The 27,972-nt window shown below is 41.9% G+C and overlaps 1 protein-coding gene, 1 long non-coding RNA gene and 1 pseudogene across 2 annotated transcripts in view; 2 read left to right on the top strand and 1 right to left on the bottom strand.

The window, feature by feature from the left end:
- The window catches only part of LOC123578034, a 47,302-nt gene that overhangs the window by 7,167 nt on the left and 12,163 nt on the right, over positions 1–27,972 (top strand). The window lies entirely within an intron of this gene.
- On the top strand, positions 4,390–7,279 carry LOC123578009 (annotated as a pseudogene).
- LOC123578012 (vomeronasal type-1 receptor 4-like) lies at positions 18,535–20,782 on the bottom strand. The gene has a single exon (XM_045440509.1). The coding sequence runs from the start codon at positions 20,573–20,575 to the stop codon at positions 19,625–19,627; it is 951 nt and encodes a 316-aa protein (XP_045296465.1). The 5' UTR covers positions 20,576–20,782; the 3' UTR covers positions 18,535–19,624.

Below are 27,972 nucleotides of genomic sequence, written 5' to 3'. Positions count from 1 at the left end.
TCTTGGCTGCATATTTTTCTGATTCAGCACACTGAATATATCCTGCCACTCCTTTCTGGCCTGCCATGTTTCTGTGGATAGGTGTGCTGCAAACCTGATCTGTCTTCCCTTGTAGGTTAAGGACTTTTTTTCCCTTGCTGCTTTCATGATTCTCTCCTTGCCTGAGTATTTTGTGAAATTGACTATGATATGCCTTATTGATGGTCGGTTTTTGTGGAATCTAATGGGAGTCCTCTGTGCTTCCTGGATTTTGATGTCTGTGTCTTTCCCCAGGTTAGGAAAGTTTTCAGCTATAGTTTGCTCACATGACCCTTCTACCCGTATTTCTCTCTTTTCTTCTTCTGGGACCCCTGTGATTCTGATGTTGTTCCTTTTTAATGAGACACTGATTTCTCTAATCTTAAATTGTGCTCTTTTGCCTTAATCTCCCTCTTTTTCTCTGCTTTGTTATTCTCCATAAGTTTGTCCTCTGTATCACTGATTCTCTGTTCTGCCTCATCCATCCTTGCCACCACAGAATCCATTTGTGATTGCAGCTCAGTTATAGCATTTTTTATTTCATCCTGACTAGTTTTTACTTTTTTTTTTTTATCTCCACAGAAAAGGATTCTAATCTATTTTCGACTGCAGCTAGTATTCTTATTGTCATGATTCTAAATTCTGGTTCAGACATCTTGCTCGTATCTGTGTTGGTTAAGTCTCTGGCTGTCGTTTCTTCCTGCTCTTTATTTTGTGGTGAATTCCTTTGTTTCATCATTTTGAAGGGAGAAGAGGAATTAATGAGGTTAAAAAATTAAAATTAAAAAAAATTAAAATTAAAAAAATATTACAATTAAAAAATTAAACACACACACACACACACACACACAGACACACAAATTGAGTGAATGATGCTAGATCCTAGGTGTGTTTTGGTCCGGGTGTTTAAGTTGCTTGATGGATTAGAGAAAAAAGGGGAAAGAAGAGAAAAGAAATTGTTCGAAAATTTGAAAAAATGATTACACTGAAGTGGACTAAAATGAAATGATGTAAGTAAACTAGAATTTGAAACAATTTACACAAAAGTGAAAAATATAGTAGAAAAAAATTAAAAATATTTTTAATAAAAATTAAAAATGAATTCTTTCTCTTTCTGTATTCAAGAAAAAAGAAACAGAAAACAGAAGATAAAAAAGGAAATCGTTTGATAATTTGAAGAAATGAATATAGTGAAGTAGAGTAAAATAAAATGATGGAATTAAATAGAATTTGAAAAATTTACACAAAAGTAAAAAATATAGTAAAAAAATAAAAATATTTTTAATAAAAATTAAAAATGAATTTTTTCTCCTACTGTAATCAAGAAAAAGGAAATGAAAAAGAGAAAAAAGAGAAAAGAAAAGGGAAAAAAAAAGAAAATTGAATAGATTGGGCTCCTAACAGACTGAAATACGATTGAAATTACTTCGTTTTTCCCCTAGAAGTCAGACTATGAAGTGCTTTATAGTCCATAAACTAAGCAGGTGTTGAGACTTCTGTTCTTGAAGAGTGAGGTTGGCCCAGTTGGGCGGGGCTTAGTGTAATGGCTCCATTCTCCTCTAGGCGCTGCCAGCCTAGTGGGGTGGATTGTTGTGGCACTTGTAGGTGGGTATGTGCATGTGCAGGAGCGGTGAAAATGGTGTCACCCAGCTACCCAGTCTCTAGTACTGGAACTCTCTTCTCCCTGATCAGCAATCTCTCACCTGTCCTTTGTCTTCAGCTTTCATTCACTCCCCACTTTTATGCTGTCTGGGGTCTGCTGGGCCCAGGTGGCCTCACAGCCTCTACCAAGTGTCCTTCCAGCAGTGGAACCGTTTCTCCCTGTGTGGCCCAAGAACCTCCCGGGCCCCACTCTGCTCCTCGGGATTTGCCCTTCCCACCAGAGCACCACCAGGTATCGGGGACGCCAGGAATTGGGGACGCCTGTGAGACACACACACTCACTGCCAGTCCCTTAGTTGTCTGACATCAGTATTTACTGCTCCTTCCCTGTGAGCCCCTCTCTGCCATCAGGGATCATGAAAAGTAAGAGCCCCTCCTAAAGCAGACAACAGTCTCTTCGGAGATACTCACAAACTTGTAATTGGATTTGGTAATGAGTCCTGGGAGAAAGTTTTTCAGAAGTATTGTCAGCTACCGAAGGCTGTGCTGTCATTGCCACCACGTGTGAAATGATAATTGCAGTTCCGACGGGAGGGGAGGTCACAGATCACAAAGCCTTATCTCTGGTCTGGCTGCCTCCCTCCCTCACACGTACTGGCTGCTGTGACCTTCACGCTGCGCCCCCATCCTTCAACATGACAAGTCCAGTGAGTTCTTTCTCTGTCAGACTGAGAGGCAGTGCCTGTAAGGAAGGAGGTGTGAGTAAGTGTTCGTGTCTGTAAAGGGATCCTGAGGGTCAGGACAGACCAGGGGAAGAGCTAAAGAGGGAGGTGGAGTAGTTACTTGGGTGTGAGCTAAGAGTTTTCAGTGTTAGTAGAGGTGTGCTTACAATGCCTTATGCTTATAATACAGAGAAGGGTAGAGCAGAAACAGTTTTCTAATCCTTTACAGAGATCGTGTAGATGAATATGTGTTTAGAATTTTTTAAAAATAAGTTTATTTCTTTATTTTGAGAGAGACAGAGATAGCAGAGTGGGGTAGGGGCAGAGAGAGAGGGAGAGAGAATCCCTATCAGGCTCTGCACTGTCCGTGGGGATCCCAACATGGGGCTCAAACTCACAAAACCATGACATCATACCAGAGCAGGAACCAAGAGTCAGTTGGGGCAAAGTTCACTGTAATTATGGGACCAGACAAGAGGTGCCTGGGGCATGTGAATCTTGGCTCATTCTCTCTGGTTTAATAATATTCTAATATGAATCCCAGTCTCAGAACTCATATTCTAATGATTTTTAACTTACGTGACACACACAATTCCATATTCTTAGAACCATTTTACGTGTGTCTTGTATTGTACTGTCTTTTACAATCTTGCCTTAGTGCTAATAGTTTCACTCAATGCACATTTTGTTAAATACCTCAGCATTTAAAACATAATCATCAATAACTGTTTCATCTTATAGTAGGATTTTATAAACCGTTGATTAGAGAACAAGGTACTATGATGTAATATTGTGTGTGTGGAAGCCATGACTTTTGTTGTTACTGTGACAGGAAATGACTCTTTCTACTGCCAAAGTATTGTTAGCACATGCTGCATTTATTAAATCTAATGTGTACACAGGGATGTCTCCTGCAGGATTAGCCTGTAATTCATGCCTCTGAACTTTATTATGATATTAAAACTTTATTTACATATGTTATTCACCTAAATAAAATATCCTTAATGAAAAATGTATGCTTTTTACACCAAACATATAAAATAACATATAGTGTGAAATAAGATGGAAAAGTATAAATGCAAAATTAAATATGCGTCTGGATTATTTGAAGGCACAGCTGACGTGCATTGTTAGTGGAGTACAGAGGTTCAGACACTGTCTTCGCTCCAACCTGCCCGGTTCCAGTCTCCACTCGGCCCCTAACCAATGTGTGAACTTAGATTGCTTACCCTGTGTGCCTAGCTTGTCTTTATCTCTGCCATGGAAATAACGTTTGTGCCTCCATCATGCATTTAGGAAAATAAAAAAGATTCCATATGTATGGTAGTAGGCAGTGATTCATGCATTTTAAGTGGTATTTAAAGGTTATTTTTTGGGGGCGCCTGGGTGGCTCAGTCGGTTAAGCGGCCAACTTCGGCTCAGGTCATGATCTCGCGGTCCGTGAGTTCGAGCCCCGCGTCGGGCTCTGTGCTGACAGCTCAGCCTGGAGCCTGTTTCAGATTCTGTGTCTCCCTCTCTCTGACCCTCCCCTGTTCATGCTCTGTCTCTCCCTGTCTCAAAAATAAATAAAACGTTAAAAAAAATAAAGGTTATTTTTTCCACTGTGGGAGGCACCTTGACACAGTCAAACTGAAGTAAATATGTTTCCCAGAGATAATGTGTCTCAACTGATATGATACATGCAGTCGAAAAGACATGTTCCAGTGCAGGATACTCGGATTCTGAAGACCAGTATTACTCACTGGGATCTGTCAGAATGGACTCCAGGATTTGGCAATGAGAACAGTTTCCTCTTCATTGATGATGGTTGGAATCCTTGGCATTTTCTCACTTCTTTACCATTGTCTCTTCCTCTTCTACAGGGAATCCAGGTTGAGATCCTGAGATGTGATTCTTAGGCACCTGATTATACTTGCTTCTTGGTCATTTCCTTTTACATGTGTCCCCAAGACATTGGCAGCCATTAGTTGAAACATTCTTCGATGCATTTCTGAGTGCACATCTGTTTTCTGTCCTCACAACGCTGGCAGGGTGTGTTCATTGGCACCAGCTGCCTCTTCGCCCCGAGACCTCCAGGTGGGTGGAGATTAGCTAAAGCCTCCCCAGGATATTGGGATTTCCATTGTCCTTTGCGGACCCTGTATGTGCTGGTAAATATCGTTACTCCTATGGCAAATATAGCAAGAAGGAACAAATATTTAGGATGCTGCTCTCCTGAATTTTTTTAAACCAAATCTCAGACTTATTATAAGCACCATTATTATTCTGTGATGTTTCATCGTTGACCTCCAATCTGGACCTTTTGGTCCATAAGTTTTCTTTCTGTACGGACTCATTGAGGAAGCCAAACACATGCACAGAATCTTCTCAGCTCCCTGAAATTTTATTTTGATGGTTTGTATTTAAAAAACTAGAAGAAATACACGTTTTAATGATGCAACTCACTGGTATTTCACAAGTGACCACACCGGTGTATGCAATTCCAAGATGAAGAAACAGGTGGTTGTCAGAATTCCGGGTATCTTCTTGTGTTCTCTCTAAGTCACTGTCCCCACCGGTATAGTTTTCTTGGCTATATTTGTAGGATTGTGATGTTTGGGAATAGGTTCATAACTCTCCAAGATTTGAAAGATTAGATCACTTTTCCCATTTTGTACTTGATATAAATGGAGTCATACTGCCTGAATGTGTAATGATGACTTATTTCTCATGCCATATGACTTTTGAAAATTGATTTGTATTCTTGCGTAGTCTTGTTAGCATTTTAGATCTGCTGTAGAAGACTCCATGGTGTGACTATGAAAACATTCACCGATGGCTGGTCCTGTTAATGGGAAGTGGGTATTCCTGAGTTTGGACTACTACGAGTAACGAGTAGTGCTGGTATATAATTCTGTAACCAGTCTTTTAGGGATACCAGACAAACTTTGTTGAGTATATTCATAGCTGTATATTTGTTGGGACATAGTATATCCAAGACAGCTAAAGTTTATACTACCACACAGTTTCCAAATTTTAATGTTTGCCAGTAGTTTCAAGATTCTTGGTTGATCCACATGTTTGCAAAGACTTGTTGTTTCTCTCATTCTCCTTTTATTCTTTTTTTTTAAAGTTTGTTTATTTTAGTAATCTCTGTACCCAATGTTGTGTCTGAACTCACAACCCTGAGATCAAGAGTCTCATGGTCTTCCACCTGAGCCAACAAGGCACCCCTGTCCTCCTTGTTTTAGATTTTTATGTCGTGTTTGATGGCACCAGGCGGTAGTGTCATATTTGAAATTTTTGTGACTACTATAGACATAGAACATTTTTACACCTGTATTCTCTATTGAGTAACCTCTTATTTGAAGTTTCTGTTGGAACGGTTTGTCCATTGTTTATTCTATTGTGTGGTCTTCAGGAATTCTTTCTGCTGGTTACAAATTGTGTGTGTGTGGTGGGGATGTTTGGATGAGAACCATCCATTCATGTAATACAAAGTCATTTTACTGGCATGGTTAATGTGCTCTGTGCTGTTCAAGAACTATTTTCGTGTTCTAAGGTATAGACATTTTTTTTTTTTCGTTTTCAGGATGAATCCGTTGTACCTTTAAGATTTATGTAAGCAATCCAGTCAGACTTAATTTGTTTTAGGAAGTGATAGTGATCAAGTTTTCCTTTTTCCAATATAACTTGCACATTTCAGGTTGTTCTGAAAATGTTGCCTTGTGCTTTCTTTCCATTTGCTCTCACCTGTCATTGCTTCTCCAGGATAACAGCACTTCATCCTTACTGCGGACTTTTCAGTTAAATATACTGCAAATCTCTCCATCTCTTCCAATCACAGGAAGTCATGGCAATCAAATCGGAGCACTCAATTCATGTTATTTGTGGTGTAAAAAACCTTCAGTGAGGCTTTGCCCAGAGAAATGATTGTTGTTCATAATATAAAGGAAAACATGTATGACAGATTAGCTTCAGGGCATTTGACAGTAGGAATAATCTTCTTGTCACAGACGACAGTTGGAATTGTGGGCAATTTCGTTCTTCTTTATCATTATGTGTCCGTTTACCACACTGAACGCAGGCTGAGGTTCACCCGTTTGATTCTCATGCACTTGACTATAGCCAACTCCTTGGTCATTCTCTCTGAAGGAGTCCCCCAGACATTGGCAGCTTTGGGATTGAAATCTTATTTCACTACATTTGCACGCAAACTTTTTTTGTACGTTCAGAGAGTGGGCAGGGGGTTGTCCATTAGCAGCACCTGCCTCTTGAGTGTCTTCCAGACCATCACAATCAGCCCGATGAACTCCTATTGGAAGGATCTTAAAGTCAAAGCCCCAAAATATGTTGGCTTCTCCATTTTCCTCTGCTGGAATCATTACGCATTTATAAATTGAGTGTTTCCTCTGTATGTGTTATATATGCCTAGCCAATGGAGCACCAAAAACATCACACAGGAAGGAGATTTGGGGTACTGTTTTACTATCCATCAGGAGGCAGTGACAGTCCTACTCTATGCAGTGTTGATAGTAGTCCCTGAGGTTTTATTTTCTGTTCTCATGATCTGGGCCAGTGGCTCCATGGTCTTCCTCCTGCACAGGCACAAGCAGCGGGTCCAGCACATTCACAGCACTAATGTCTCCCCCAGATCCTCTGCTGAGTCCAGAGCCACTCAGAGCATCCTTGTCCTGGTGAGCACCTTTGTGTCTTAACACTCCCTCTCCTCCATCTTTCATGTTAGTGTTGCTTATACTGATAATCCCAGTTTGTGGCTGGTGAACACCGCTGTGGTGATCTCTGTGTGTTTTCCAACTGTCTGCCCCTTTTTCATTATGAGCCGAGACTATACTCTCCCCAGATGCTGCTTTTCCTGGATACAAAACACAAGATCCTGTAGTGTTACTGGGGATATATAAAGTATGTTTGCGCACAATGTCATTTTATATTCACTGCGTTTGCTGAAAAAGTCCATAGAATACTTAAAAAAATTTTTTTAATGTTTCATTTATTTTTGAGAGAGAAAGAGCATGTGAGTGGGGAAGGGGCAGAGAGAGAGAGACAGAATCCAAAGCAGACTCCAGGCTCTGAACTGTCAGCACAGAGCCCTACGTGGGCTCAGACTCATGAACCACGAGATCATGACCTGAGCTGAAGTTGGATGCTTTACCGACTGAGCCCCCAGGTGCCCCAAAGTCCATAGAAATTCTAAGAAGGAACCAGAGGAGTTTCTAAGGTGGACACTGATGCATGCCAACGTTTCATCAAATGGTTGAGTATGGGACATACATGGACAAAGTGGCGATGAATGAAGCAGTTTTGTTTCATTGTGGTGCCTGGTATCCTGAAGATGGCAGTTTAATCAGTGCTGCTTAATGGAAAAAGCGGATTTGGTCTTGACTCCAGAGTGAGATGGAGTGGTTACCCAGGAGTGTACTCATGGGCATATCAGTCGGAGTGAGTACAATCGAGTAATGAGATCCTGGGATTTAGGACTTCAGCCTATCAATTCAGGGGGAAACAGGTTGGTTCATAATATTCAGCCCTCAAGACCCCCAAATTCATATCCTCACTGACAAAATACATTCACCCCTCCTCCCCGTTCCAGTAGCTCCAAAGTGTAAACTTATTTTGGAAGCAACTCTAAGTCCCAAATCTCATCTAAATATCACCTAAGTAGTGTGATTAAGACTTGAGATAGGATTCATCCTGTGAAAAACCTGTCTTCACCTATCAACCTATGAATGCAGACACATTCCCTGCTTCCTGAATACAGTGGTGGGATGGGGAGAGCATAGACAAGCATAGAGAAACTGGAAAGAAGAAATGTCACCTGTCCCCAGTAAGTAAAAACTCTAGGAGGGAAAATTCCCTTACATTTCAAAGCCCAAGGGTGATGTTCTTTTTCTCAAGCGTTGTCCTCCAGGCCTAGCGGGATGGTGTCCCTGCCGTGCAGCCCCCCTAGAATGCCATTGTCCAGGGGGAGTCCTGTAAGATGAATGATCCTTAATACTCCGCCTCTCCCCTCCCCCCGTATCTCCTGCTGTGTAAGGTGTTCCCTTCCCAGGCATCCAGGTGTCCCTCCTCCTCTACCTCGGAATGTTCCATGTCATTACCTGTACTTCCGCTTTCTTGCGGCCATCCCATAGTTTACTCAGATGTTTTTCCTGGAAGAACCAGGCACAAGAGGGCCGGTATCCTATACAAATTGGACCAGAAATGCATTTGACTCACAAGTGCAGATGGTGAGATCCACGTTTGTCACCGTTGGAGAGACAGGTGACGGATGAGCAAGGGCAGGGAGTTAGAATGATCCATGAGGAATGGGTTGGAGTTGGAGACATCAGCATGAAGTCATGTTGACTCTGTATGGACACCAATCGGCCCCCACACACGTTTCTACCTATGTGCACATGAGCGGTTCAGCACACACACGTACGTTTTCTTGGTGTTTGAGCTGAGAGGGTGTGAACACAGTGACACCCAGGAGCAGTGAGCATACCTAGTGTCCATGCCTTGGTCCATGACACGGTTCTCCCACAGCAGCAGCCAGGGGCTGCCTGGAGAGACGGTGCAGCCTGGACTAGGACAGGACGTGTGTGAAATCAGCCTGCAGAGCTGCGGTGCCGTAAGTCAGGACATGCTAAACAACTCGGTTTCTAAAAATGGGCTATGTCAGAGGGACACGGGAGTCACCCGAAAGAGCTCCTCATGGTCAAACTGGAACACTTTCACTTCATTTTATTATTATATTTTAAAATGTTTGTTTATTTTGAGAGAGAGAGAACACATGGGAGTGGGGGAGGGGCAGGGAAAGAGGGAGAAAGACACAATCCCACGCAGGCTCTGTCCTTTCCCTGTAGAGATCCATGAAGTGCTCACTCTCATGAACAGTGAGATCATGACCTGAGCCAACATCAGGAGTCAGTTGCTTAACTGACTGAGCCACCCAGGTGCCCCTAACACTTTGATTTTAAAAAAGAGTAGAAGCAGCAGTATTGGATTATAACTCGGAGTATAAAACAAATGTGTATGAGTCTAAACTGATATGAAGAAATCACACGATAAATAACAGAGAAATGAGATCTCCTTTTTAGAAGAATTTCACAAATTTATGTACAAACTTTATCCTTAAGAAGGCAGAACATAACATTCCTATCCTAAATGTCAGCCACACACAGTGACTTCTCTGCAAATAGTACAGTATGAAAAGGGGTCGCATAGGTCTCACCGAGGAGTCCTCATACACATGACCTCATCCAGGGAATGTAGGTTGATGTCAACAGTGATAAGTCATGTTGGTGGAATGTACCCTTGATATACTGTACTGGAAATGGCACATCATACCCTCGGTCCTCTTCCCTAAAACAGAACCCCATGATAATCATGAGAAATTTATCACATTCATCGCAACTGAGGGCCCTTCGGGATTCCCAACTAGTACTCCTCAAGTCTGTCAGGATGATCAAAAATGAGAAAAATCTGATAAATTGTCACAGCAAAGTGGAAACTCAGGAGAAATGAGCACTAAACAAGATTTAGTGTCTGGATGGTTTCTTGGAACAGAAAAAGGACATTAGGTAAAGATTCAGCAAATGCTCATAAAGTTTTTACTTTAGTTAAGAAAAATGCATTGATATTGGTTCATTAGTTATCACGAGTGTAGATAGTGATGTAAGATATTAGTCCTCAATGAAATTGAGTATCTGTAGGAAATCTGTATCTTTGTATTTTTGCATCTAAAGCTGTTCTAAAATAGTTTATTAAAACAACAACAACAACACTGAAACACCACCACAGTTCTCAATACCTAATTGAGTGATCTCTTAGGCTTCCTTGTTCTGTGATGCCCTTGAGAACATGACCAACCAGGATGTTCTGTGGCTGCTCTTAAAGGGAAAGAAAGACACATCATCCCAAGAAAGGGTCAGAGTAGCCCTTGGAGTTTGAAAATGTTTTCATACGACCTCCTGGTTCCTCCATTATTCATTATCTTGGAGAAGCTGAGATGAGGTGTGCATTTCTGGGCAAGACATTCCATCGCTGGGATTTCTGATCAAGATTACAGAGGTTAGGGAGGTGGTGTTGGACTACTGGTTCATTTTTTGGAGCTAGTTTTTTCTGTAAGAGACTTACTGTGCTCAGAATGCAAATGCTCCCGAAAGTTTAGGATATGACACACGTTATTTTCAAGAGCACAGGTGGTGTAGCTGGTGGCAGCTGACAGGTGGATTGAAAGTGTCAGCTGTGATGAGGCACCAGTGTTAATTCTGGGGCTGGGGGTGTCAGTGGTCCCACACACAGGTCCGGGCCTCATGAGTCATAAAAACAGAAGGGTCAACTTTTACCAGGAGTCACAAGTGTGCCATGCACAGATACCTCAGTCTCAGTCAGCAGCTTTGATTCTGGGCAAACTGTGTAAAGAACAGGCCTCACCATGGGCATCTGAATGAGTAACCCAGACAAGTATTTCAGCACTGCAGTTGGTTTCCACGGGTCACACTTCAAGAAAGGCAAGATGGTCCGTAATCTGCCATAGATTTCCAAGAGGTACACTTAACAGCTAGACCCCTGGCAGCAGCTGAGGAATCTGAGATGTGACCAATGGAGGAAGGAACTGCCTCTGGTTTCAGATCTGCAGAGCCAGCACTGACACTAGCCAGACCCAGTGGCCCACTGGACACCATTAGGGTGCAGCCTACCTAAACCATCAGTGAACAGGGACGTGCTTTTAGGACACTTTCTGATGATTGTGGCTTCCTAGTGCCATTGACTTTGGCTATAGTGTGGAATTTAAAATTTCCTCTAAAGGGGTAGGTACCACTGATTCTTCTCAAGCTGACATGTTGCTAGGACCCATATGTCTTCATTTGTGAATATGCACTTTCCACGGGACATGGAATTTTGGTGCCCTTCTAACCTTGTCAGAAGGAGAGTCCATGTCGACACTTCCCAAAATTGGAATACCACGCCAAGATACCCCAAGGTTTTTAAGGGTTACTTGATGAGAGCTCAGTAACAAGATAATCACTAATTCTAAAAAGTACACCATATAGTTATATTGCAGAGTGCCCGAGTTCATACACCCGTGGGGCTTCCCATGGAGATTGCCTCCCTTTGTCAGAGGCTCCAACGACTCACAGTGATGTGTGCTGTCTCTCATACACCAGGAGTCCAGGAAGGGCTGGGCTTCCTTATATGTGATGGGAAACCAAGGAAACAAGGATCTTTCCTTCACTCCTGGAGGGACTGAGCAGTGTGGATGTGCCCAGAGTTCCAGTGAACTTCACTGGGAGACCAGGCTGTGAATTTGGTGGGTTATGTCAGCCACCCCTACTGGCAAAGAGGTGATAGCGCATGAGACAGTGCGATTGAGACTGAGGCCTCTAACTTGCCAACAGAGAACACATCGTGTATGTGATGAAACTTTGCATTTGGTGGTCATGTCTCCTCCAGCTCCTCTTTGCTGTGACCGTTTATCAGATTTTACTCATTTTAGAGAGCCCTAATAAAGACAAACCGTGAAGTATATGTTACCTGATATGAATATACTGTGCTGTCTGTTCTAAATTTCATAAAATACACTTTTCAGTTCTCCAATTCTTATTTTGACTTTATTCTTATTTTTGGCTTTATTCTTCAATTCCTACTTCAATTCCTGTAGGTTTTGAAAAAGCTTTTAAAAGCAAGTATGCATTTGACCCCTTTTCTTTGGAAGTGTACACTTAGTATTTGTTAGGTCTCGGTCTTGAAAGTTCAGTATGATTTGAAAAACTAATCACAGTCTTTTTAGTCTATGTTTAAACTCCCTCTTGATAATGTAAGGACATTATGCATAAGTCTCACAATAGGTCATGATTTTATTGGTGATATGTATTTTAAAATTTTACAAACACAGATACACTAATACAGTACACAGATCAACAACACTACGCACACTGGTCACATTTCTGTATGCAGCACAGACATCAATGCACAGATATCATCAACCCCCAGAAGCCCTCGTTCGCTGTCCCTCCCTGTCACCACTCATAAGGGAAACACTGCTGGACCTCTAACTGCATAGGTTGTCTTGGCCTGTTTTGTGTTTTATGTAAAGAGGATTCATAGAGCATTAAGTGTGTTGTGTTTGACTTTTGACATTCCTTATGTTGTTTGGGATTTTATGGTGGCATATTGCTGTGGGTCATCCCCTGGCATTGCTGTGTAGGATTCCATGTGAGAGTATCAAGCAGTTACTCATTCTGCTGTTAGTGAGTCTAGAGAAACAAGATTTGAGGAAGAGTTTTCTGAATTGGTTCTTTGGTTTCTGGAATTGGCTTTCAATCTGACTAGATTTAAAATTGCTAAAGAGAGAGATTGATCGGGAAGATGGCGGCGTAGGAGGACGCTGGGCTCACGCGTCCTGCTGATCACTTAGATTCCACTTACACCTGCCTCAATAACCCAGAAAACCTCCAGAAGACTAGCATAACGGAGTCTCCGGAGCCAAGTGCAGACGAGAGGTCCAAGGAAGAGGGTAGGAAGGGCGGAGAGGCGGTGCGTCCTACACGGACTGGCGGGAGGGAGCCGGGGTGAAGGGGCAGCCCACCGGCAAAGCAGAGCCCCCAAGTTTGGCTGGCAAAAGCGGAGGGGCCGGACAGAGTGTGTTCCAACAGCGAGCGGGACTTAACATCTGGAGGGTTATAAGTTAACAGCTCTGCACGGAGAGTGGGAGGGCTGGAGGACAACGGGAGGGAGAGTTGTTGAGCCCCAGACGACACAGTGCAGCTTGGCCGGGAACAAAGGAGCTCACCAGCGCCATCTCCCCCGCCCATCCCCCAGCCAAAATCCCAAAGGGAACTGGTTCCTGCCAGGGAACTTGCTTGGACCACACAAATACCCAACGCTGTGCTTCTGCGGATCCATCCCTCCGGTGGCGGGTGTGACTCCCTCCAGGTGCTGCAGGGCCCCTGCTGAAGCGGATCACCAAAGGAAAAGCGAGCTGAGCCTGCCCCTCCCGCCCCCGTGCACCTTGCCAATCCACCCCAGCTAATACACCAGATCCCCAGCACCACAAGCCTGGCAGTGTGCAAGTAGCCCAGACGGGCCACGCCACCCCACAGTGAATCCCACTCTTAGGAGAGGGGAAGAGAAGGTACACACCAGTCTGTCTGTGGCCTCAGCGGTGGGCTGGGGGCAGACATCAGGTCTGACTGCGGCCCCGCCCACCAACACAAGTTATTCAAGACAGCACAGGGGAAGTACCCCACAATTCCGCACCACTCCAGGGACTATTCAAACTGACAAAATGGAAGAATTCCCCTCAAAAGAATCTCCAGGAAATAACAGCTAACAAACTGATCCAAAAGGATTTAAACAATATAACAGAAAGTGAATTTAGAATAATAGTCATAAAATTAATTGCTGGGCTTGAAAACAGTATAGAGGACAGCAGAGAATCTATTGCTACAGAGATCAAGGGACTAAGGAACAGTCAGGAGGAGCTAAAAAATGCTATAAATGAACTGCAAAATAAAATGGAGACGACCACGGCTTGGATTGAAGAGGCAGAGGAGAGAATAGGTGAACTAGAAGATAAAATTATGGAAAAAGAGGAAGCTGAGAAAAAGATAAAAAAATCCAGGAGTATGAGGGGAAAATTAGAGAACTAAGTGATGCACTAAAGAGAAATAATCTATGCATAATTGGTATTCCAGAGGAGGAAGAGACAGGGAAAGGTGCTGAAGGTGTGACTTGAAGAAATAATAGCTGAGGACTTCCCGGATCTGGGGAAAGAAAAAGGCATTGAAATCCAAGAGGCACAGAGAACTCCCTTCAGACATAACTTGAATTGATCTTCTGCACGACATATCGTAGTGAAACTGGCAAAATACAAGGATAAAGAGAAAATTCTGAAAGCAGCGAGGGATAAACGTGCTCTAACATATAAAGGGAGACCTATAAGACTCGTGATGGATCTCTCTACTGAAACTTGGCAGGCCAGAAAGGAATGGCAGGAAATCTTCAATGTGATGAACAGAAAAAATATGCAGCTGAGAATCCTTTATCTAGCAAGTTTGTCATTTAGAATGGAAGGAGAGATAAAGGTCTTGCCAAACAAACAAAAACTGAAGGAATTCGTTACCACTAAAGCAGCCCTCCAAGAGATCCTAAGGGGGATCCTGTGAGACAAAGTACCAGAGACATCGCTACAAGCATGAAACCTATAGACATCACAGTGACTCTAAACCCATGTCTTTCTATAATAACACTGAACATAAATGGACTAAATGCTCCAACCAAAAGACATAGGGTATCAGAATGGATAAAAAAACAAGACCCATCTATTTGCTGTCTACAAGAGACTCATTTTAGACTTGAGGACACCTTCAGATTGAAAGTGAGGGGATGGAGAACTATCTATCATGCTACTGGAAGTCAAAAGAAAGTTGGAGTAGCCATACTTATATCAGACAAACTAGACTTTAAATTAAAGGCTGTAACAAGAGTTGAAGAAGGGCATTATATAATAATTACAGGGTCTATCCATCAGGAAGAGCTAACAATTATAAATGTCTATGCACTGAATATGGGAGCCCCCAAATATATAAAACAATTACTCACAAACATAAGCAACCTTATTGATAAGAATGTGGTAATTGCAGGGCACTTTAACACCCCACTTACAGAAATGGATCATCTAGACACACGATCAATAAAGAAACAACGGCCCTGAATGATACATTGGTTCAGATGGACTTGAGAGACATATTTAGAACTCTGCATCCCAAAGCAACAGAATATACTTTCTTTTCTAGTGCACATGGAACATTCTCTAAGATAGATCACATACTGGGTCACAAAACAGCCCTTCAGAAGTATACAAGAATTGAGATCATACCATGCATACTTTCAGACCCCAATGCTATGAAGCTTGAAATCAACCACAGGAAAAAGTCTGGAAAACCTCCAAAAGCATGGAGGTTAAAGAACACCCTACTAAATAATGAATGGGTCAACCAGGCAATTAGAGAAGAAATTAAAAAATATATGGAAACAAAAGAAAATGAAAATACAACAACCCAAACGCTTTGGGATGCAGCGAAGGCAGTCCTGAGAGGAAAATACATTGCAATCCAGGCCTATCTCAAGCAACAAGAAAAATCCCAAATACAAAATCTAACAGCACACCTAAACGAACTAGAAGGAGAACAGCAAAGACAGCCTGAACCCAGCAGAAGAAGAGAAATAATGAAGATCAGAGCAGAAATAAACAATATAGAATCTAAAAAAACTGTAGAGCAGATCAAGGAAACCAAGAGTTGGTTTTTTGAAAAAATAAAATTGATAAACCTCTAGACAGGCTTCTCAAAAAGAAAAGGGAGATGGCCCAAATAGTTAAAATCATGAATGAAAATGGAATTATTACAACCAATCCCTCAGAGATACAAGCAATTATCAGGGAATACTATGAAAAATTATATGCCAACAAACTGGACAACCTGGAAGAAATGGACAAATTCCTAAACACCCACACGCTTCCAAAACTCAATCAGGAGGAAATAGAAAGCTTGAACAGACCCATAACCAGCGAAGGAATTGAATCAGTTATCAAAAATCTCCCCACAAGTAAGAGTCCAGGACCAGATGGCTTCCCACGGGAGTTCTACCAGACGTTTAAAGCGGAGATAATACCTATCCTTCTCAAGCTATTCCAAAAAATAGAAAGGGAAGGAAAACTTCCAGACTCATTCTATGAAGCCAGTATTACTTTGATTCCTAAACCAGAAAGAGACCCAGTAAAAAAAGAGAACTACAGGCCAATATCCCTGATGAATACGGATGCAAAAATTCTCAATACGATACTAGCAAATCGAATTCAACAGCATATAAAAAGAATTACTCACCATGATCAAGTGGGATTCATTCCTGGGATGCAGGGCTGCTTCAGCATTCACAAATCAATCAACATGATACATCACATTAATAAAAGAAAAGATAAGAACCACACGATCCTGTCAATCGATGCAGAAAAGGCATTTGACAAAATTCAGCAACCTTTCTTAATAAAAACCCTCAAGAAAGTCAGGATAGAAAGAACATACTTAAAGATCATAAAAGCCATTTATGAAAAGCCCACAGCTAACATCATCCTCAATGGGGAAAAACTGAGAGCTTTTTCCCTGAGATCAGGAACATGACCGGGATGTCCACTCTCACCGCTGTTGTTTAACATAGTGTTGGAAGTTCTAGCATCAGCAATCAGACAACAAAGGAAATCAAAGGAATCAAAATTGGTAAAGATGAAGTTAAGCTTTCACTTTTTGCAGATGACATGATATTATATATGGAAAATCCGATAGACTCCACCAAAAGTCTGCTAGAACTGATACATGAATTTAGCAAAGTTGTAGGATACAAAATCAACGTACAGAAATCAATTGCATTCTTATACACTAATAATGAAGCAACAGAAAGACAAAGAAACTGATCCCATTCACAATTGCACCAAGAAGCATAAAATACCTAGGAATAAATCTAACCAAAGATGTAAAAGATCTGTATGCTGAAAACTATAGAAAGCTTATGAAGGAAATTGAAGAAGATATAAAGAAATGGAAAAACATTCCGTGCTCATGGATTGGAAGAATAAATATTGTCAAAATGTCAATACTACCCAAAGCTATCTACACATTCAATGCAATCCCAATCAAAATTGCACCAGCATTCTTCTCGAAGCTAGAACAAGCAATCCTAAAATTCATATGGAACCACAAAAGGCCCCAAATAGCCAAAGTAATTTTGAAGAAGACCAAAGCAGGAGGCATACAATCCCAGACTTTAGCCTCTACTACAAAGCTGTAATCATCAAGACAGCATGGTATTGGCACAAAAACAGACACATAGACCAATGGAATAGAATAGAAACCCCAGAACTAGACCCACAAACGTATGGCCAACTCATCTTTGACAAAGCAGGAAAGAACATCCAATGGAAAAAAGACAGTCTCTTTAACAAATGGTGCTGGGAGAACTGGACAGCAACATGCAGAAGGTTGAAACTAGACCACTTTCTCACACCATTCACAAAAATAAACTCAAAATGGATAAAGGACCTGAATATGAGACAGGAAGCCATCAAAACCCTAGAGGAGAAAGCAGGAAAAGACCTTCTGACCTCAGTTGTAGCAATTTCTTACTTGACACATCCCCAAAGGCAAGGGAATTAAAAGCAAAAATGAACTACTGGGACCTCATGAAGATAAGAAGCTTCTGCACAGCAAAGGAAACAACCAACAAAACTAAAAGGCAACCAACAGAATGGGAAAAGATATTTGCAAATGACATATCAGTCAAAGGGCTAGTATCCAAAATCTATAAAGAGCTCACCAAACTCTACACCTGAAAAACAAATAATTCAGTGAAGAAATGGGCAGAAAACATGAATAGACACTTCTCTAAAGAAGACATCCAGATGGCCAACAGGCACATGAAAAGATGCTCAATGTCATTCCTCATCAGGGAAATACAAATCAAAACCACACTCAGATATCACCTCATGCCAGTCAGAGTGGCCAAAATGAACAAATCAGGAGACTATAGATGCTGGCGAGGATGTGGAGAAACGGGAACCCTCTTGCACTGTTGGTGGGAATGCAAATTGGTGCAGCCGCTCTGGAAAACAGTGTTGAGGTTCCTCAAAAAATTAAAATAGACCTACCCCATGACCCAGCAGTAACAATGCTAGGAATTTACCCAAGGGATACAGGAGTGCTGATGCATAGGGGCACTTGTACCCCAATGTTTATAGCAGCACTCTCAACAATAGCCAAAGTATGGAAAGCGCCTAAATGTCCATCAACTGATGAATGGATAAAGAAATTGTGGTTTGTATACACAATGGAGTACTATGTGGCAATGAGAAAGAATGAAATATGGCCCTTTGTAGCAACGTGGATGGAACTGGAGAGTGTGATGCTAAGTGAAATAAGCCATACAGAGAAAGACAGATACCATATGGTTTCCCTCTTATGTGGATCCTGAGAAACTTAAGAGGAACCCATGGGGGGGGGGGAAGGAAAAAAAAAAAAAAAGAGGTTAGAGTGGGAGAGAGCCAAAGCATAAGACACTCTTAAAAACTGAGAACAAACTGAGGGCTGATGAGGGTGGGAGGGAGGGGAGGGTGGGTGATGAGTACTGAGGACGTCACCTTTTGGGATGAGCACTGGGTGTTGTATGGAAACCAATTTGACAATAAATTTAATAAATAAACAAACATTAAAAAAAAATAAAATTGCTAAAGAGAGCACTGATAACCCATCACAGAAGATCTGCCCTGGAGACTCCTGATCAGCCACTTGAAGAAGTATCTGGGTGAGCATGTATTTGACACTTGCAAAGATTTTCAGAGAACAAATAAACATGATAACGTTCGCCGTTTGCTGGGCAAAGAGGTAAAAGAAAATGCTGAGTTCAGGGATTTGAATTCCCAGCTGAATACCTGTGTAAATGACCCCGAGGCTTGTGTGTGCCCGCAAGGAGACTGGAGCATGCACCTCCAAACCCCGTTCTTGCCCATGTGGCCAAGTCATCTTGACATAATAGGGAAAAATCTGCTTTCTCCAGATCACAACACGTTTCTGTTTACATTGTTGACACTCACTTGATGGCCTTTAAATATCAGCAGAAACATATTTTGCCTTTTGTGGCTTTCTTTGACCCGGTCTGTTCATTTCTACATGAAAATATGATCAACATGCTCATCTCCCTTCCTAACATCATGTTTCAAATAAATCAGGGACCACTCTCTAAGGATGTGAATTACCTACAAAACTCATAAGTGGCTCACAGAGACTACATTGCCCGAAAATGGATTTTTTTCTCTACCACCCCTGGCCAGGTTATTCTTTATGCAGTGGGGACATTACTTTCTCAGAGGAATGACAAGGCTACCCGCTATAGCATGTTCACATATCTTATGATTTCAAGCCAGGTTCTTTTCTTGGAAATGTATTGCTTTCGATTGAAATTCACACACTTGAAGACTTATCTGTAATATCCAGATTGTTTCAAGACCTGGTGTTTATTATTGAATCAATTCTGAAATGCTTTACTGAAAGTATTAGAAAAACTTCAATTATATGAGTATTTACAAGATAATGATGTCTCATTACAGTGTTATTATGAATTATTGTTTATATTAAAGAAGATGGTCAACTTTTCCTGTTTACCATTTCTTGTGACTCATACATATTTTTTTTAGGACTGTGAGGGGGGTGAATGAATTGGCAGCTGTACATTGTAGAAGTACATACAGTCTACATATTTTTCATAAGACAAGGAGGTCTTATATTCCTTCTCCAGGCAAAGCAGAGCCTGGGTACCTTGGGTACCTTGGAGTTGTGGCTCATGAGCAGAAAGGGGCTGACAGTTGGGAAACACACAGACATGACTGCAGTGACATTCACGAGGATCAAGTTGGGATTATCAAAAAGACTCATAACAAGTTGAAAGATGGAGGAGAGGGTGTAAAAATAGACAAAGGTGCTCACCAGGAGAAGGATAGTTTTGGTGGCTCTGGACTCCAGGGAGGTTCTGGAAGAAGCATTGGTTCCTCGAATATGTTGGACTCTCTGCTTGTGCCTGTACAGGATGAAAACCATGGAGCTGCTGGCCCAGAGCATGAGCCCCAGACATAACACATCGGGGAATGATAACAACAGTCCATACAGTAAGTCACTAGTTTTGTCATGACGAACCGAAGAACAGTATCCAAAATCCTTTTTGTTTGTGATGTTCTTATCACTCAATGTGCTCGTTAAGTACATAGGGAAAATGATATTCACCAGCATTTGCAGGACCCAACACAGGAAAATAGAGGGGAAAATGTATCTGGGCGCTTTAACTTTAAGCTCTGCCCACCTGGAGTTCCCAGGGCTGATGGTGATGGCCTGGTAGACGCTCAAGATGCAGATGCTACCAATGGACATTCCCCTCCCCACTCTGTGAAGAAAGAGAAGAAGTTTGCATCCAATGTCACTGAGGAAATGTTTCCACCCAAATGCTGCCATGGTCTGGGGGACTCCTTTACAGAGTAGGGCTAAGAAGTTGGCTACAATCAGGTGCTTATGAATGAAATCTGTGGACCTCCACCTGTACTCAGTGAAGGAAAGGATGATATAATGACAAAGAAGTGAGAAATTGCCCAGGATTCCAACGGTAGTCTGTGTTAAGAAGATCAGACCGATGGCCAGATCCCTTTTGACCATTCTCTCTGGTCCCAGTCACTGACCGTTGCCTTCTGGGCTAGAACTTCCTGCATGGAAATATGAGACATGCGCAACATGTATCACGTCAGCTGAAATCCACTATGTTCTGCTTTCCATTCCTTGCCCCTTGGATACGCCTACTTGAGGTCTTCTTTTCATAGCAGCTTCCGAGGGCTGAATGCAGAACTTTAAAGAGCCGTATTATAAAATCACTCCTCTCTGGGCTGATGGCTCAGAGCCTGGAGCCTGTTTCAGATTCTGTGTCTCCCTCTCTCTCTGCCCCTCCCCCGTTCATGCTCTGTCTCTCTCTGTCCCAAAAATAAATAAACATTGAAAAAAAAAATAAAAAAATAAAATCACTCCTGTGAAGGCACTCATATGAGAACTTCTTCATGATCCACAATCTATGGGGTTGGCACTACTGTGGCTGTAGTTAAAAGGTGAAGAGAATAGACACACAGAGAGATTAAGTATTTGTCCAAATCTACTCCTTCAGGCTGTGTGGGGGCTGGGAACCAGTTGGGCTAGAAACAGTGCCCTGAGCCTCCATGGCCTGCTAGACAGCTAGTTAGCTGTGTCCATCCAGTAATCCAGATCTGTAGTTAGTTTTGATTTGACACCTTGTGGTTGATTTTAGAGTGGTGGTATTGTACAATTTTTATTACAAGTTGGCATTTCTAAAGCTTTGTTCAACAGGATAATATCAATTATGGGTGAGTCTTACATATCTTAGTAACCATGCATGCATTCTGGTAGTAGCATACGTCTGGGACCTGTCCCATGACAAGTAATGTGTAGTGGATGCAAAAGGGGGTTAATATTAGGATGGCAAGAGGAAAGATTCATTTGCTTTTATGTGAGGAAGCCAAGTGTAATGGTAGCAATCACAGGAATTGTTGAATTACCACACATAATTCCATAAACTTTGGACATAAAACACTAATGCATGATAAAATAGTGTAAGGAAGTAACTAAATTAGTATGGATTTCAGATGATACAATTATCTACTTATTAATCCCTGAGTTAAGGAAAACTATTATCAATGAACTAAGATTTGTGACTGGTATTAATATGAAAGACAGTAGTGCAAAATGGCATCTGCAAGGCATGTATTCTTACACATGTTAGAAACCAAAGTACTTGGTTTTTGTATTGATAGCGGAATAATTTTTAAATGGGTGGAAAGAACATGATATGAACCTGACAGGTGCCATCTGGAACTCATCATTTTTATGTCAGCTGCTCCTTACCTGTTGCTCGGAATGAATGTAGATACACTATAATCCACAGATATGGCTGTTTTCAGTTAAGAATTACTGTCCCCATAATTCCATGGTACATCTAGAATTAGAATACTGTTTAAATCAAGCCATTACCATTTGCATACACTTTGTGCACAAGATCACATGGTTCCTGTACATTCTTCATACTCTTTACTACAAGCATGGAGGCACACATGTAATTCAAGCGCTTGAAAATTCATTCTATGATTCTTATGTAGGCTGCACAGCAGAATAATTTTACAGCTCAGTCCTTAAGGACTTAAAAATCAGTGTGTATTATTACTTGCACTGAACACCAGCCATCAGTATGAACGAAGATTACCTTCATTGCATTAGGAGCTGTCAGGGATTGGTGAAGGTCTAGGGCTTCATCTCTTCTAGCTCAGCTCAAGCCTCAGAATTATTCCACCTTCCTGCATGACTTTCACAATGAATCATTTAATACACACACAAGACTGCCGTTCTCTGATATGGTCATTCACCCAGGCTCTCATTTTGCCTTTTTGTGTACAGACACTGGCTGTCAGACTGAAATAGAAATCTTCACCAACTCCTTCCTGCTGCCGGGAGAGGCTCAGTGTGAAGGATGCGGCAGCCAGTCTGTATATGGGATGGAGGCAGCCAGACTCTGAGATATAGGTTTGTGATTCTGTGAGGTCACCTCTCTCAGAAGTACAATTATTTCATTTGTTGCTGCACTGGGAGTACAGGCTTGGGAGCTGAAGATATGTCTGAAACTTTTCCACTTAGTTGTTAATTATGAAAAGCAATTATGAGTTTCTACTTAGATCCTCCTAGGACACTATTGGAGTATTTGTGGAAGGCTCATTTTCCCCCCTTGATTCCTGTAGGTAGATGGGTTCTCCTATTAAGGACAGCACAAACTACTGTGTTCTGACATCTGAGGGATTGGTGGGGAAGGCTGTGTGTCCCACTGGATTTTTCACTTCCCAGAGAAGTTCCTCAACCCAGAAATTAATAACTTTCCTAATCTTCAGACCCCTGAATGGAACCATCAATTAAGATTATTAGTAGAGAAACGGAATGAGACAAGATACCTGGGATCAATAGGAGTAAATACAAGTAAAAAGGACAGCATGATGTATATATATACACCTCACTATAGAAGTCACTATTCTATACTTTGATTCTATACATCATTCTATAGAAATCATTTCACAGGTCAAAGTTGATTAATTTGGACTCCTTTAAATAACCCAATGCTAATTAATATGAAAATTATGTAGGAAAATATGCTTGACCATTATTGACCCCCATTGCTAAGAATTAGAGATCTAACAATATCCATAAAGAGAGAAGTTTCTAAAAGAGTCTATTACAGATTGAAACAGCAGGATCCAATGGCACAACCAGAAGATTCTATCACTGCTGTAAATATTGGATGACCCAATCCTTGGCTACTTAATTCAAGAGGATCAAAGGGTTATAACATTCCTCTACGCATTCTATTCTATTCTATTCTATTCTATTCTATTCTATTCTATTCTATTCTATTCTAATGCTGAATTTTCAGTAATGAGCACTTACTGTTTGGTAAGAAGAAACACAAATTAGGAGTTGAAACTGATCCTTTGTTTTTTTCTTACAGACAAATCCACATTTGATACAGGTTCACTATGCAGTTACTAGCCATTTTCAAGTCAGAGCCATAATGGTGGGCAACCCAGGCTGCACACAAACATAAATCCTTTACACACACGCAGACACAAATATTCATGTATGTACACACTTGCATATAGTCACATACTATTGGACACATCCATGATCATTTATGTACTCAAGTTGCTGTTGAAACTCTGAAACACTCAGACACATACTGAACACATAAAAACTCACCCTCATTAACATTAACATTCACCACACTTTAGAATAAATATTGTCAAAATGTCAATACTACCCAAAGCTATCTACACATTCAATGCAATCCCAATCAAAATTGTACCAGCATTCTTCTCGAAACTAGAACAAGCCATCCTGAAATTCATATGGAACCACAAAAGGCCCCGAATAGCCAAAGTAATTTTGAAGAAGAAGACCAAAGCAGGAGGCATCACAATCCCAGACTTTAGCCTCTACTACAAAGCTGTAATCATCAAGACAGCATGGTATTGGCACAAAAACAGACACATAGACCAATGGAATAGAATAGAAACCCCAGAACTAGACCCACAAACGTATGGCCAACTCATTTTTGACAAAGCAGGAAAGAACATCCAATGGAAAAAAGACAGTCTCTTTAACAAATGGTGCTGGGAGAACTGGACAGAAACATGCAGAAGGTTGAAACTAGACCACTTTCTCACACCATTCACAAAAATAAACTCAAAATGGATAAAGGACCTGAATGTGAGACAGGAAACCATCAAGACCCTAGAGGAGAAAGCAGGAAAAGACCTCTCTGACCTCAGCCGTAGCAATCTCTTACTCGACACATCCCCAAAGGCAAGGGAATTAAAAGCAAAAATGAATTACTGGGACCTTATGAAGATAAAAAGCTTCTGCACAGCAAAGGAAACAACCAACAAAACTAAAAGGCAACCAACGGAATGGGAAAAGATATTTGAAATGACACATCGGACAAAGGGCTAGTATCCAAAATCTATAAAGAGCTCACCAAACTCCACACCCAAAAAACAAATAACCCAGTGAAGAAATGGGCAGAAAATATGAATAGACACTTCTCTAAAGAAGACATCCGGATGGCCAACAGGCACATGAAAAGGTGTTCAACGTCGCTCCTCATCAGGGAAATACAAATCAAAACTACACTCAGATATCACCTCATGCCAGTCAGAGTGGCCAAAATGAACAAATCAGGAGACTATAGATGCTGGCGAGGATGTGGAGAAACGGGAACCCTCTTGCACTGTTGGTGGGAATGCAAATTGGTGCAGCCGCTCTGGAAAGCAGTGTGGAGGTTCCTCAGGAAATTAAAAATAGACCTACCCTATGACCCAGCAATAGCACTGCTAGGAATTTACCCAAGGGATACAGGAGTGCTGATGCATAGGGGCACTTGTACCCCAATGTTTATAGCAGCACTCTCAACAATAGCCAAATTATGGAAAGCGCCTAAATGTCCATCAACTGATGAATGGATAAAGAAATTGTGGTTTATATACACAATGGAATACTATGTGGCAATGAGAAGGAATGAAATATGGCCTTTTGTAGCAACGTGGATGGAACTGGAGAGTGTTCTGCTAAGTGAAATAAGCCATACAGAGAAAGACAGATACCATATGGTTTCGCTCTTATGTGGATCCTGAGAAACTTAACAGAAACCCATGGGGGAGGTGAAGAAAAAAAAAGGTTAGAGTGGGAGAGAGCCAAAGCATAAGACACTCTTAAAAACTGAGAACAAACTGAGGGTTGATGTGGGGTGGGAGGGAGGGGAGGGTGGGTGATGGGTATTGAGGAGGGCACCTTTTGGGATGAGCACTGGGTGTTGTATGGAAACCAATTTGACAATAAATTTCATATATTGGAAAAAAAAACATTCACAACACTTTTACACAAACTCACAGTTCATGTTCACTTTCATAAAATCAACATACGCTTTCATCATGGGTGTGGGTCTTTTGCTGACATGTTCTTGTATAAAAGAAGAGGTCTATTTCTGGACGTCTGGATGCCAGAAATGGGGCCCTTTTATCATTTGTAATCCTTTCAAGAGTACTACAACCCACAAGGGGAATATTTACAATATACAGCCTCAAATATTGCTTTGAGCATTACCACCCTCGTTAGGGCTGTGGTGGGAAAGTTGGAGTGCATGACAGAGCAAGTGAGAGAGAGGGTACAGGGAAAGAAGGACATAGGGACTGGATGGTGGTGCAGAAGTTCTGTGGTGAGGGGAGAAGAGAGTGCAGGAGAAGAAAGAAGGCAGAAGGACAAAAGACAAACGTGTGCTCAATGTCGCAGGGGCATTGCCATATTTGAGAGTACAAGGAGATAAAGTGTGCAGGGGAATGAAGGGTATTAGGCATGTTGGGTTCTGCAGAAAGATGCATGGTTCACGGGAGTGAAGGTGATAATGGGGATGGGCACTTAGTAGGGAAGATATTAATAGTCTGGTTGGTGAAACCCACAGGAGACAGGTCTTGGAGGGGTTAAAGGTGAAATTTGAAAGAAGACCGTTTAGTCCAAGCCAGATAGAGTGTCTGAAGAGGAGAGGGACCCTGGAGGAGACCTTGAATGAGGCAAAGAGGCACAGGGCAGTGAGGGAGACAGGGAGGATAGTGGGCAGTGAGGGAGCCAAGAAGCCAGGAGAAAGGGTCAGGGGTGATAGGGTTCGGAAATGCATCTGGGTGTGGATTGGGTTCACGCAGGAGTTGAGGTGGGGACACCACATGGTGTGGGTGTAGAGGACCCAGGGAATGGGTGAGATACTGGAATTGGAGTGGTATATTAGAAAAAGAAGAGTCCAGAGGGTGATGTTTGCAGGGAAGATGGAAGGTCAGGAGGGTCACCTTGGAGTCCCTGGAATAGTGGACACGTAGTGAGTGACAGATGTCGAAAAGGTGATGGGAAGGAAGTTGGGGTGGGATGCAGAAGTCTCATAGGGCTGAGTCCAGGTGAGGGGTGCGTGGAGGTTTGGCAGGTGACTGGGGCTCTTGGGGTGGGGGCGTGGAGGACCACAGTGGGAGAGAGGCATGCAGTGTGGGGCAGAGGAGCCTGGGAATTGGGAGGGTGGTGGTGGCACAAGACAGATTGGAGGCCACTGTTTGACACCCACTCATTATTCTCAATATATGGTCAATCGCAAGCATCAGGGATAGTTTCTAATCTCAGCTCAGGAGGCAAAACTCTTCCTCATGTTATATGTCCCTTCACATCATGAAATAGAACACACAGTATGGGAGGGAAGATGCAGTTTTAGGACACAAATGCCAACCGTTCCTTGGGAAATTAGGTGCAGGAAGTGGCCTGGTCAGGTCAGGCTGGAGAGGCTGTTGACTGGTGTCCAGAGTTGCAAGTGTGGGAAAGAGCCGTCTCATCCCAAACTCTGCCTATCTGTTGAAGAACTGTTATGGGTCAAGGAAATTTTATGCCCCAACATTGATCTGAGGAAGATTCTTTTTTGTGTGGTGATACTTCTAAAACCGAACACTGTATTTTAACCAGGTGAGCTTTAAGAGCTCTAATGCATGGGCTTTAAGAAAATAAAACATGGGATACCTGAATATTTGAAAGATATTTCACTGATGTGTTTTCACCCTAGAAACCTGAGATGAGAGAGTTGTGGATATGTTGATAATTTCTAAAATATTTTATTCATTGTAAAATTTCACTGATTTCATAATATTATAGGCAGATGTCCAATTGGGATTACTCCCTTGCCTTTGTTATGATACCAAGTAAAAGGGATTTGGGGGTTTAAGGTTACTAATGAGATGACCTTTAAAAAGAGACGTTATTCCAGATTATCTGTGGATTCAAAGTGATTCCATGCACCCTCAAAAGAGAGAGAAGCCAGAGAGATTTGACAGAAGAGGAAATCAGAGATTTGAAGCCTAAGAAGGATTTAACGGACTGTTGCTGTCTTTGAGCTGAAGTGTAGGGGGGCACATGTGGAAACCATAAGAAGGAAATGAATTGTGCCAATAACCTAAAAGATGATGGAAGAGAATTCTTCCCCAGGCTCTGGAGAATCAAGTCCAGGCGATTGACCCCTTGATTCAGATGGTGACACTGTAATCGGAGTACCCAGGCAAGGCCCCTCATGTTTTTGATCTAAGAACTGTTTCAGAATATATTTGTGTCTTGTTGTTAAATCTGCTAAGTAGTTACATCAATGGAAGAGAATAAACGTTTATTCCCCCTAGCCCCAAATCCTATGGGGAAATCTAAGCCCTAGCATTTGGAGATGGGGCTTTGTGGCAATGCATATGTCATGAGGATGTATGCTCATGAATGAGAACCTGTAAAAATCCCAGATTGCTCATTGGCGCCTTCCACCATGAGAGTACACAGTGACAGTATGGCCATCTATGATCAGGAAGTAGGCACAGGAGATGATAGTTCTTAAAACCCCCCTTGGTGATCGTAACAGGAAGCCAGTAATGAGCACCACTTGGCCAAACATTGCC

The sequence above is a fragment of the Leopardus geoffroyi genome, chromosome E2 (assembly GCF_018350155.1).
Source record: "Leopardus geoffroyi isolate Oge1 chromosome E2, O.geoffroyi_Oge1_pat1.0, whole genome shotgun sequence".
In the NCBI taxonomy this organism is placed as follows: Eukaryota; Metazoa; Chordata; class Mammalia; order Carnivora; family Felidae; genus Leopardus; species Leopardus geoffroyi.
Note: the sequence above shows the minus strand (reverse complement) of the source record. Positions and strands in the feature narration are given on the sequence as shown.